Source organism: Dreissena polymorpha, chromosome 4, assembly GCF_020536995.1.
Source record: "Dreissena polymorpha isolate Duluth1 chromosome 4, UMN_Dpol_1.0, whole genome shotgun sequence".
NCBI classification, from domain to species: Eukaryota; Metazoa; Mollusca; class Bivalvia; order Myida; family Dreissenidae; genus Dreissena; species Dreissena polymorpha.
This window is the reverse complement of record NC_068358.1, coordinates 133,797,581-133,810,614: the sequence shown is the minus strand read 5'-3', so window position 1 is coordinate 133,810,614 and position 13,034 is coordinate 133,797,581. Positions and strand designations below refer to the sequence as shown.

General features: G+C 34.9%; 1 protein-coding gene across 4 annotated transcripts in view; it reads left to right on the top strand.

The window, feature by feature from the left end:
* LOC127876808 (uncharacterized) overlaps window positions 1-13,034 on the top strand; it is a 30,002-nt gene that overhangs the window by 2,859 nt on the left and 14,109 nt on the right. For 2 of the 4 annotated variants that reach the window (XM_052422270.1, XM_052422268.1), the window contains exons 3-7: window positions 1,961-2,188; window positions 4,194-4,337; window positions 5,020-5,318; window positions 6,263-6,381; window positions 6,711-6,761. In XM_052422270.1, the coding sequence (XP_052278230.1) occupies window positions 1,961-2,188; window positions 4,194-4,337; window positions 5,020-5,318; window positions 6,263-6,381; window positions 6,711-6,761 (841 nt within the window). The remainder of the gene's footprint in view (window positions 1-1,960; window positions 2,189-4,193; window positions 4,338-5,019; window positions 5,319-6,262; window positions 6,382-6,710; window positions 6,762-13,034) is intronic. The other 2 variants (XM_052422271.1, XM_052422269.1) reach the window with 1 other exon arrangement.

The window sequence follows — 13,034 nt, the reverse complement described above, 5'->3', positions numbered from 1 at the left end:
TCTGATGTAACTTTGTACACAGTCATAGTGATGGTTATTGAACTTAATTTACAAGACCTAAGAAACTAAAAGTTTCAAATATGTTGATTGGATTCAAAATCCAACAGCAACTGATTACAAAGTTATACATAGAAAAATATTTTTTCAGCAATCATTTTATTAGTTAGCCCCAAGAAGTAAGGTCATAAAAACAGCATTATAATTCTAAGCAATAAAACATAATTGTGTTTAACACCTGATTGACATTTATCTGATCTGTCTAGAAACCTCCATACTTTTTTGGAATTGACTTGAATTTTGTGTCACATAAAGTACAAGCTGCTGGATGCAGATATGCCTTATATCCAGCAACTAATTACCTTGTTATACGTTTGAGCCTTTTTTTGGGTAAATAAGGCTTATTCATGTGTGTAAAGTGTTGTCCGAGATTAGCCTTGCAGTCTGCACAGACTATTCATGGGAGACACTTTTTGCCTAATGTGGACTTTTGGTAAAATTAAGAGACTTTCTTTAAATAAAAAATACCATTAACCCTTTGCATGCTGGGAAATTTGTCGTCTGCTAAAATGTTGTCTGCTGAATTTCTAAAATTAGCATTTTCTTCGATTTTTTTCAAAGAATACTATCAGAATAGCAATTAGTTTGGATCCTGATGAGACGCCACATTCTGTGGCGTCTCAGCTGGATCCAAACTGTTTGCAAAGGCCTTCAAAATTTGGTTCCAGCACTGAAAGAGTTCAAGTTGAAAGTGTTGTCCCTGACTAGCCTTTCTGGCTTTTAAGCCCCGTTTTCCCAGAGATAGGCTCATTTTATAATGTGAACAAACAAAATTAATGTATGTGGTGTCCATATATCTAGTATGGATGATGTCCATTTATCTAGTAATGTATAGTTTGGTTCAAATTTCATGACATGTTATGATATACATGATTATAAATATCTCCCATTTTAAATGATTTACTTTGTGCCAGACATTGACTGATTAAATCAATATGATAATTATGGAGAATAGGACACAGGAGGATTCTCAGCCATAAGTTGCCCCATTTACAGGTCATGCAAAGTTGAACATTCAAAAGAACAGTCTGGAGCTTTTAGTCTTCTTGAAATAGTATATTGATGATGCATTGATTAATTGCCTTGTGCTGACTACAAATAACTATATGCTTGAGCAAAGTTAAATGGCCCATTAATATAAAAACAATACTCAAGAATGATCAAATGAAGAGAGGTAACCTAGCACTGGCAATAAATATGAGGCTTATTTACAGGTCAGATCTGGAATCTCTGCTGTTAAATGAGATTTTAAATGAATTTTTAATTTCAAACAAATATTGGTAACAAAATATGAATTTGATTTAATGTTGAATAATTGAATTGCATAAAATTAACAAGGAAGTATAAAGATTCTGAACATTACTGGTTTGTAACAATTGAAATTTATTTGATACACCTGTTCAGGAAAAAACCCATTAAAAGTACCATCATTATCAACAAAATGGGAAATAAGAAAAATGTAGGTTTTATACACTTAACATGTCTTATTGTTTAAAACAAGTGAAGAGTAGATCGAACGCTGAACAGAAACCACTTATCCTTTAAGTTTCTGCAAAATATACGTTAAACTATAATCTACCACGCAAATGTACCATTTCTTCCAAAGTTGTTACCAATACTCCCTATTTTGGCTATAGGGAGAAGTGACTTCTCCCTAAATTTTGAGCCTAGCTAGACCCCTGAACATCTGAATTACCAACATATTTATGCCTTATAACTTCAGAATGCTTACTTGCGATTTCATGATGGCATGTGAAAATAGTTGGTTTTTATGATCTGTACTGTATTTTGACCTTCATAACAACTTAAAATAACACATAACAGAACATTTTAACATTTAATTGATGTTGTGTGCAGTTAATTGTAATGTTATTCAATAAAATAATATTTTGTTAATTTTTAGGCAAAATACTAAATGACCTTGGGCTCTTGCGCACACAGTGTAAGGAATTTGAGCGAGCCACTGAGTGTTTTGAGAAAGCCAATGAAATGCTGAACATGTCCCATGAAACAGGTCAGCGACGGGACAGACTCGCTGCAGTAATTCTGCAGAATCTTGGAGCTTCTTATAACTTCGTCAGCGACTTTCAGAGGGCTATTAATTTTCTGAAGTTGGCTGCAGAGGGCTACGGTAAAAAAAATTAGTAGCAGTCTGCAACAAGTTACCTTGACATTAATTTTTTAAGCTTAAACGATTTCTGTACTTTTTCATTGGTGACAGATTCACATTTTGTCACCCAATTTTCATATTTTTTGTGTTTGCCAGAAAAATTGGAGTAGCCAGTTATATTTTCAAAGTAGCCAGCGACTAACCAATGAAACACGTGTATTTGTGCCAATTACAATTTATATTTTGGGGAAAAGTAGCCAGCATCGAGATTGAATATAACTGGTGAAATCGCTGGCTGCTTGTCCTACCAGTCCTGTCAGAAAACACATGTTTTGTATTTTATTTTTCATGTCTTTCCTGGCCAAATTGGGGGTCACAATGCAATTTTAACATTGGTAATTTTTCGCTCAAAATATCTAATTATTTGGAAAAAACTTAAATGTAACTCTTTATCATGACTACAATTAGAGGAACAAAATCATATAAATTATAGTTGTATACTTTTTTAGATGTAAATGAAATAACATCAGAGCTCCAGATAAGGTTTTGTGAAATTCTTAAATTACTACTAGATTTTCAAAAAGAATTCTTAACTCTGAAATTTTATTCTTAATGTTACTACTAAGTTTTAAAAAATAATTCTTATTTTTTCTAAATTACCTAAAAATAAATAATAATGGTTATTTTCATGCAAAAAAATCAAAATAAACATACTAGCAACTTTATTTACACGAGTTCAATAGTGTCTTTTCAGTATTATACACTTTTATTTTTCAAATACCTTCATATGCCCAAACTGTGCTTAGATTGCATGGCTAAGATGAATTTTTACATATTTTACAATTAAACGGGTCTCCCCTTCAATCTTTTCAACGATTAGCCACGGGACTTGTCCCTTCCACTCGTTCAATGTTTTTTTGTGTTTAAGTTTGGACCCGTCGTGTCGCGTTTTTGTTTAGCTTTTCCGACTGTGTCGGCAACTGAACATACAACATCGTATAAGATCTTTTCTATAATGTCTTTCTAAACATTTAACTTCGGCTCACTTTGCGTACAATATGTTAAAAGCGTGTTTTTGGACGCTTTGCAGATTTTTAAGGACGCTCTGGGCGCTGCCATTGTTTTTTGACAGATAGACTTTATACGCCGCTCTTATTGGAAAAAATGCGCTTTGTTAAACAAACCCGATAACCATTCTATGTAAGCACCGCAAAGATCTATAATACAAGAAAAGAACTCAATAAAAATCGATACGAACCGATGTAAAAATAATATTCGTAACTTGATTTTGTAATTCTTAATGGTACGACAAGATTTTGAAATAAATACATAACGGACTTGAAAATAATTCGTAATTACGAAAATACGACCCTTATCTGGAGCTCTGAACATGAGATATAATTATTAGTCACTTCTTTTTTTTTTAAAAGATAAGAATTTTTTTTTTTTTTATCAAATTGGGAATTTGTTTTTCCATTTTACTTTGGGAATTGGTCCATTTAACGGGCCCGTAGATACGCAATGAAAAGGCCCGTTTTTGAACATTACTTTAGCCTGCATGCTAACTATTATATCGTGTCTAATAAATATAAAACTACTAATACTTACAATAATGATGAAGTACTGCTAGTATGTCTATTATTGAGTACTTTGTACAATGATGTAAATTGATTATATTCCTTCAGGAGTATTTTCCTTAAAATCGGGGTTTCTCTGATTCAATCCTGGTTGTTCTCTGGGATTTTTGTTGTTGGGTTATATTGAAACAATATGATATCTCATTCATAACTTCATTTGTGTCTTGTTCTGAGAAAATTAGGCTTTCTGCGTGTGCGTAAAGTGTCATCCCAGATTAGCCTGTGCAGTCCGCACAGACTAATCAGGGACGACCCTTTCCGCTTTTATGGTATTTTTAGTTTCAAGGAAGTTCCTCCTTACCGAAAATCAAGTTTAGGCGGAAAGTGTCGTCCCTGACTTTACGCACATTCATTAAGCCCTGTTTTCTCAGAACGCGACTCATTTACAGGCAAACTGAAATACCGCAATGGTGAGGGGCAGTGCTTCATCAACTTGGCCTATGCTTACAGCCAGATTGCCCAGAATGATTCAGATGCTTTGGAGAATACCAAGACATACTTCAATCATGCGTTACTGGCAGCTCAAACTTCAGGTTTACATAAGTTTGTTGTTATGACTTAAATCACTTCTTTTTTGCCATGTTTTAATGTTGGAAGCATTGTCGTTGTTTTGAATTTCCTAAAATCACAAATATCTGAGTTGAAGATAGAAAACAAATTTGAGACGTTCATTCATTCAAATGGCAAATTTTACCCAATATAAGCATTATGAGTAAAGATAGATAATCATAGATAGTGTCCCATGTTTTGTGCCACTTCCATTTGAAATGAAGGAGCAATATTTCTTACCATTATCTATAAGTTTATAAGTGTTTCTCTACAAAAAATAGTGTATGTTGTTTACCTATTCAAATAAGCATGTGTTAATAAACACATTTCTAGTTGTTATGTTTACTTGAATTCACTATAAAATCACAAACAAAAATAATTTAATTAAACTTTGCTCAGAGTGCATATAAAAGACATTCAAAGTATAAACTGTGTGTGCATATTTGCAAGTTTGTTAAACCATTTGTTCCTGGGCGGCTATATCAGTTGGTAGAACGCTGGTAGTGTAATTTTCAGCAACTGAAATAAATAGATGCACTTTTTACTGGTATGCCGGCTTACCCAGGAAGAGTAACAGTTTTATAGCATAGACTGACCAATGCTTTATGCTTGAACTACTATTAAATGTGGCAAAAATTCAAAAAAGTTTTTTTGTATATAATGTAGGTGACAGGCACATGATGTGGCAGGCCTATGAAGGATTGGGCGATGCGTTCTTCACTAGTGGAAAAATTACGAAAGCTATGGATCATTACCGAAAGGCCTATGACCAAGTTGAGGTGGACAATAACAGAGCGAAGGACAGACTATGGATGAAGCTGGAGTTTTTGTTTAAGAATCAGCCTGGAGTTGGGCCGATGAAGACCCAAGAGCCATTTGGCATGAACGGATCTTACAGTCACTTTGCAGTGTCACCTGGGAGACAGTCGTACAACCCCTCACCAAGGTCTCAAGGGTTTTCAATGGTAAATAGCAATATTATAATTTAAATACTTTCACAAGAATGAACAATGTTTTAGCAATTGTTTGTTAATTTTGTTTTTGTTTTTTGATGCCCCCTTTTTATGAGGATAGGAGACATATAGATGCACCATGGTTTGTGATTCAGGCTGTTCTTCCTTTAGTCCTTCAATCCTTTTGTCAGTCCCACTGTTTTGTGTCATGTGTTACTCAAAATGCATTGGTGTCAGATGGATGCAATCAGCTTATGAAGTTGTGCATTTCCACATTTTAGTTTGGATATTTGTTTTACCCCTTTTTTAGCAAACAAACAGTGTTTTACTTTTGTTACATATAGCTAAAATACTATTGCTGCTAGAGTGCTGAAAAGTTAAAACCTATTAGCCTGTAAGAGAAGTTTGGCACCTCCATTTTTTTCTTTGGATCATTTTATCACAACTGGAGTTATGGACCCTTTTGTTCATTAATTGTGACATGCCCTATTTTAAGCCAAACAATTACACATGTTACATGTGTTGTCCCTAAATCAACAGGTATTGCTACTTGATGGCTGAAACTTTTTAAACATATGCACATGAACATCTCCATAGTTTGGTTCAGTTATTTCAAACATAGATGAGTGGAGTTTTATGACAAAAGCAGAATGTGACAGAATCTGTGTCCTGAGGATTTTTTTGTTGAAAGCAAAAAGGTAGTAAAAACAGTGAATTGCAGAAAAGAATTTGGGACAGATTGACATTAACAATTTATTGTTTATGCATCTTGACTCTCTTTAATGTAAAAGTAATGAAAAGAAATTGTTCGGCACAAAGTTGTGTGGTGCATTTTATTGATATTGTCAGTAGATTTTAACAGATGTTATGACCCTCCAAATTTTCTTAATTAAAATATTTGACTGCCATTTTTTATATGTAGACAGACGTTAAATGCTTAACATGTCTGCTTTAAGTCAATGACTGACATGGAGGAAGACAAGGTTATTCGCAAGGAGTTTTTACCATCAGCAGCTGGTGCCCAGCCACATATGTCAAGGATAGAAGAGCATCCAGTCAGGCCTGGAGCCATCAGGTAAGTTTTCATGCTGTTCAAGTTATTGTATGCATATTGCTGCTCAGAAATATTTCAAAGTTTCATAAAACTATTTTGCATCAAATAATAGTATTGTGGCTTTGTCAATATGCTGTCTGCCTGTCGATCTTGAAGTATTAAACGGGTTCAATCTTCACTTCGGGAGTCTTCTTAAGACCTCCCCTTCATGGCACCAAGTACTGGTTCTACACAGGAAACATTGGAGAAAATATTAATAAGCCTTAGGCTTTCACCTTATTAAGCTAAAACTAATATGTCAAAACTGAAAACGTTCTGTCTATTAAACTTTCTCTCTGTTGTTTTTCAAGAATAAATGAAACAAAAGAAGCCCAACTGGAAGAAAATAAGAAAGGAGAGAAGTAAATATTTGAAATTATGTGTGTATGTTTTGTGAGTTTTCTTAGATATTTTAACATTTCATGCTTGACTATTCAGAGAAGAATCTCAATCAGCCATCTGTGTTTGTTCTTATGCATGCTCTCATTCAGAAGCTTTTTTATACATCTGTCATGCTTCCACTTTATCTGACATTCTGAAAGCTGACTGAGTACACTTTTAAATTGCCTTGACCTGCATAGACTTTGCAGGGGTCAAATTATTTACGCTGTGCTCCAGTGCTAACACTCTGGCTTTATAATGCTGGATTTCAGATTCAATACCAATGTAACACCATACCCTATATACTTGCTGTGACATGAGATATAAATCTGAGAGTGCATATTGGCAGATTACAAATCACACTTCTTAATGTTTATACCACCTTCTTAACCACAAACCATAAACCCTCTTCACCATAACCTAAAAGTGTTTTTAGAAACATTAGCATTTTGTTTACTATGTATTGGTTGCTTATCACCATCCTGAATAATCTATGGTTGCCTGTGCAAATCAATTGTACCTTCAAAAAATTACAAACCATCTACCGGTACTCCACACACACTCAGCTTTAAAGGTTACAATGCACTGATGTATTGAACAGCATTATACAGAACGCTAAATAATATTTGGCCATCAATTTCATTAAAACTGAAGATAGCTGTCATAGAACTTTTTTTACCTGCTGTGTGAGTCATGAGTGTCTTTTGTGGAATAACATCAAATAAATATCACTTAGTGATATATTTTTGTCAATGTTGTGACAACTTCTTTAAATCTTCCTCTATTCAGCCTCATGATGTAGCAGTGTGGTTTGTCCGAGATTCTTTTTTGTGAAGGAGGATCATTATAAATATTCATGCTGTATGTTAATGCCATTTAAAGGGACTTTGACACCAATTTTGTCATTTTTAAAGATAGTTTTTTAATGCTTTAAAAGGATAAATGCATAAAACATGAAAATATGTTAAGAAAGAAGAAAAGTTTACCACATCTTGTCTTGAACCACTGACCTCAGGGTTCAAGAGCTACTGCCTTAATCACTTGACCATCAGGGCTTTTACATTACATGATGCATTTTATTCTTCATATAATCAATCCATGTTTTGTTACAGATATAATAAACAACATACACATTCAAATTATTCAGTTGTTTTGTATTTGTATCTCATTATTATTTGATTAATATCAAGTGATGATCCTTATGAAACAAACATATAGTTAAGTATGACTCTATGACATTTATGTTAATTAGCACCCTGATGTTCAGTGTTATTTTATTTATGTTTTGCCTGTGAAAAATTGCCATTCAATAATCTATCAACTGGCCCCTTTTAGTTCTTAAATAACATTATAATTAAAAAAAAATTAAAACAGGATTTCAATAAAATGTTAAATTGTAGTTGTAATATCTCTATACCGTTAATGTTATTATGCTTATAAAGTATGTTTGCTTTAAAAAGTATTTCTTCAGTTTTCTTAGCTTTATTTTTTTCTTGACTACTGTTGATTTCTGCATTCTTTCTCTTGAACAATTTTAGGCATTATACAGAAACCATAAACATATATGATTGACTAGGAATTGCATGGGTTTTGCCCCATTACTCAAGAATGAATTGAGCTATTTTAATGAAACAGTTATACATAGATACCTAGATTGATTTATGAGACTTCAATTTAGATACCTTAGATGGTTTGAGGGGTCACAGTCAATGTCTTTAGTGCTTACAATTTAAACATATCTTCTGCTCAATGTTTTGTGAGCAAGTAAAGGTATTGGAATGAAATTTCATGCATTATATGGGGACCTTGCTTAAATTTGCATATTGCATCAGTTCTTTCTTGAGTAAGATAGCGTTAATCAGTAGATCTACAACCTCACTGACAAAGACATACTATTTCTAATTCAATTTACCAAATTTTTTCGTCCAACCCCTCCTCCCAACATATGCTGTCATTGAAGGCCATATGTTTCTGATGTTACAAAGCTCTTGTTGAAATTCAAACAACATTGAAGGTCATAAAAAAGGTTATTTTTAGCTCACCTTATTGCTAAGGTGAGCTTATGTGACCGGTCTTTGTCCGTCGTCTGTCCGTCCGTCCGTCGTCCACATTTGGTTTGTAAACACTCTAGAGGCCACATTTCTTGTCCGATCTTCATGAAACTTTCCACTTAAATGACATTTTCATATAAAGGAAGTCTCATCTAATCTACTGGGGGTATCCTAGGCAGAAAGTGTTGTCCATGTTTAGCCTGTGCATACTGCACAGGCTTATCTATGATTACACTTTATGCACAGTCTTTAAGTCTGGTTTCCCAGAACAAGTCTAGTTTTTAGCTCACCTGATTGCTCAGGTGAGCTTTTGTGACCGGTCTTTGTCTGTCGTCCGTCCGTTAACATTTGTTCGTAAACACTCTAGAGGCTACATTTATTGTCCGATCTTCATGAAACTTGGTCAGAAGCTTTGCCCCAATGAAATCTCGGTCGAGTTTGAAACTGGGTAGTGCCGGGTCAAAAACTAGGTCACTAGGTCAAAAAAAAGAAAAAACTTGTAAACACTGTAGAAGTCACATTTCATGCCCAATCTTCATGTAACTTTGTCAAAAAGTTTGTCTTAATGATATGTTGGTTGAGGTCAAAAGTGGTTCCGGTCTGTTGAAAATCATTGCCACCAGTGGGCGGGGCAGTTTTCCTTATTTGGCAATAGAGAAACCTTGTAAACGTTCTAGAAGTCACAATTTTTTCCCAATCATCATGAAAGTTGGTCAAAACATTGGTTTTATTGATTTATTTATCTCGGACGAGTTCGAAAATGGTCCAGATCAGTGAAAAAAACATGACCGCCAGTTAGCAGGGCATTTTTCTCTATAAGTATATAGTGAAAACATGTGAACACTCTAGAAGGGCACATTTTTGGCCCAATTTTCATGAAATTTGGTCAGAACATTTGTTTCCTTGATATGAGAGTTGAGTTCGAATAACATGTCCGGGGGGGGGGGGGGGGGCAGTTTTCTTACATTTATATAGTAAAAAAAGCTTGTGAACACTAGAAGTCACATTTTTTGCCCAATCATCTTGAAACTTGGCCAAAAGATTGGTATTATATATATCTCAGATGAGTTCGCAAATGGTCCCGATCGGTCAAAACATGGCTGCCAGGGGGGTGGGGCAGTTTTCCTTATATGACTACAGAGAAACCTTGTGATCAATACTGTAGAAGTCACATTTTTAGCTCATCTATTTTTTGAAAAAAAAAAAGAGCTATTGTCATCACCTTGGCGTCGGCGTCGGCGTTCGGTTAAGTTTTGCGTTTAGGTCCACTTTTCTCAGAAAGTATCACTGCTATTGCATTCAAACTTGGTACACTTACTTACTTTCATGAGGGGACTGGGCAGGCAAAGTTAGATAACTCTGGCGTGCATTTTGACAGAATTATGTGCCCTTTTTATACTTAGAAAATTGAAAATTTTGGTTAAGTTTTGTGTTTAGGTCCATTTTAGTCCTTAAGTATCAAAGCTATTGCTTTCATACTTGCAACACTTACTAACTATCATAAGGGGACTGTGCAGGCAAAGTTATGTAACTCTGACTGGCATTTTGACAGAATTATGTGATTAGATTTGATTGTTACTTTGACAAAACTACTCTTACCTGACATACCACAATAGACTCCACCCAAACCATCCCCTGTGCCCTCCCCTCCCTCCCCCCCCCCGAATCCTCCCCACCCTTTTTTTTTTTTTTTTAAGATCATCTGACAAATGACCACCACACCCTCACACTTTACCCCCCTACCCCACCCCCAATTTTTTTTTGAAACGGTTAAAAAACACAAGTATTTATTTTTATTATTTTATTTTTGAAATACCGTCCAACCATCGCACCCAAGAATCCCCCCCCCCCCCACCCCCCCACCTCCGAATTTTTATATTTTTTTTTTGCATTTTATTTCCGCATTTTTGGAAGATAATGTAATAAATGTCCACACCCCCACACTATACACCCCTCTTCACTCCACCCCTCCCTCCTTTGTGATTGAACTTGAGAGTCCCTTCACCTTTAAAAAGAAAATAGATGAGCGGTCTGCACCCGCAAGGCGGTGCTCTTGTTTGCCTTATCATGGTGAAACTTAGTCAATACATTGGTTTTATTGATTTCTTGGACAAGTTGAAAAATGGCTCAGATTGGTGTAACACACTTTTTAGCTCACCGATTGCTCAGGTGAGGTTTTAGTATTGGTCTTTGTATGCCGTCCGCCTGTCCACATTTGGTTTGTAAACACTTTAGCATTCACATTTCTCAAGCATTCTTTATCAAAGTTACTGAAAGATTTCATGAGCAAAATCACATAATTAATGCCATAATTATTGCCTTTAGATTGTCCAAATTTTCATTATATTATTTAAAAAATCCTTGTTAACACTCTACAGGTCACAATTTTGTTTCAGATTTTTATGAATTTTGGTCATAATATTTATTTTTGTAAGCAAAGTTTGATGTTTGGTAAGGGGGGTCAATTTAAAATATAGGTCACCAGGTCAAATCTTATAAAAACAAAAACACTCCATACGCCAGAGTATTGGTTCAATAATGATGAAACTTGACCAGGATGTTTGTCTGGACAATATCTAGTTCAAGTTTGACGCTTGGTAAAGATTAAATGAACCAACTCCTCTCAGGTGAGCGAACTAGGGCCATCTTGGCCCTCTTGTTTATGTATACTCTTTTCATTTGTGTTAATTTTTAGACTGTATGGTACAAAAACGGTTGCATGGCAAGATAAAAAGCAGAGGTAAAACCGCTGATGTTTGTATTTGTATATTGTTTTGGAGCATCCCTCATGCAGCAGTGACCTAATACTGCTTTTTAACACATTAAGCACTCAACATTTCTGATTCAGTCTGGTGAAAGGATCACTTACTGATACTAAGGAGCTGTCAAGGTAGTGAAATCATGTTTCATATTGCAATGCTTTATAATATGCAATTAATTAATACTGCCATTACTATTTATTATGTCCCCCAGTCTATTTTGCCCTGTCTGTTTGTTTGTTGGTTTGTTGGGTTGTTTGCGTCAAACTTTTGCCATAACTTTTGCAATATTGAAGATAGCAACTTTATGTTTGGCATGCATGTCTATCTCAACGAGCTGCACATTATGAGTGGTGAAAGGTCAAGGTCATCTTTTAAGGTCAAAGGTCAAATATATGGGGAGAAACAGTGTTTCACAAACATATCTTGTTTATTATAGGGACAATCGACAAAAGACATAATATTTAAGTAGTGACAACTTCTGCCATCTCAGACTTTGTTCTCATTTGATATGTGGTATGCTAGAACGTGACACTACGACTCTCGCAAATTGTATCGGATTGTGTCCTCAAAGTTCTTTTAGAATTCATGTGTTGTGTCAAACAAAAATAATTAAATTGATGCTAAAAACTTAGTCGTCAGTTCATATGATTGTTTTCTACTAAACACTTTTCTGATTTTATAAATACTTTTAAATATGCTTATATTAAAAAGCTCCAGGTGGGTCTTTAATTGGTAGTTAACTGTGTGCTTGTTACAAACATATTGTTCTGTGTTTTTTTCATAGCCATTTTTGTTCACAAACTCATCTGCAATTAGAAGCCTGGATCAAATCTCCAAGTGACATAAAGCTCTGTTATGGGAATGCTTTTTGACGCTAATAAATTTGCATACTACATGTAGATCTAGTGCTGTTTTTCTTTAACCATAATGATTACCCAATAGACTAAAATTGTGGTCTTACTATCCTCATACCTTTTGCCCACACCATTTTATCTCAATTTGAGCATGCAGAACATTAGTATTACAACATTTGGATAGCGTTTTATAAAGCAAAGGCACTATAGTTAATGAAATATGCCTTAACAAAAGCTTGGTCAGATCATAATGCCTTGAACTTCAGTTCAACCCAAGATCAGTGGTCAGTCAAAGGAAATGGCCAAAGTGACCTTTGTTTAGATGGTTGGTCAGTTGGTATATCGATATATGTTTTGTCCCAATTGACTGTCAGTAATCCTTTTATTGCTTGCTTATAGCAACACTTGCTATGTAATTGTTATTGATACCTTATCAGGGATAAAGATCTATCAATTTTGTCACACGCACATGCTACGGCATTATAACTGTGGCCATGTCAGAGATTAGAGACAAGAACGCAGATTGATTTGAGTGTTCACCTTTTGAACCTTGAAACGGCTGACTAGTGATCGCTATGGACAGGTGA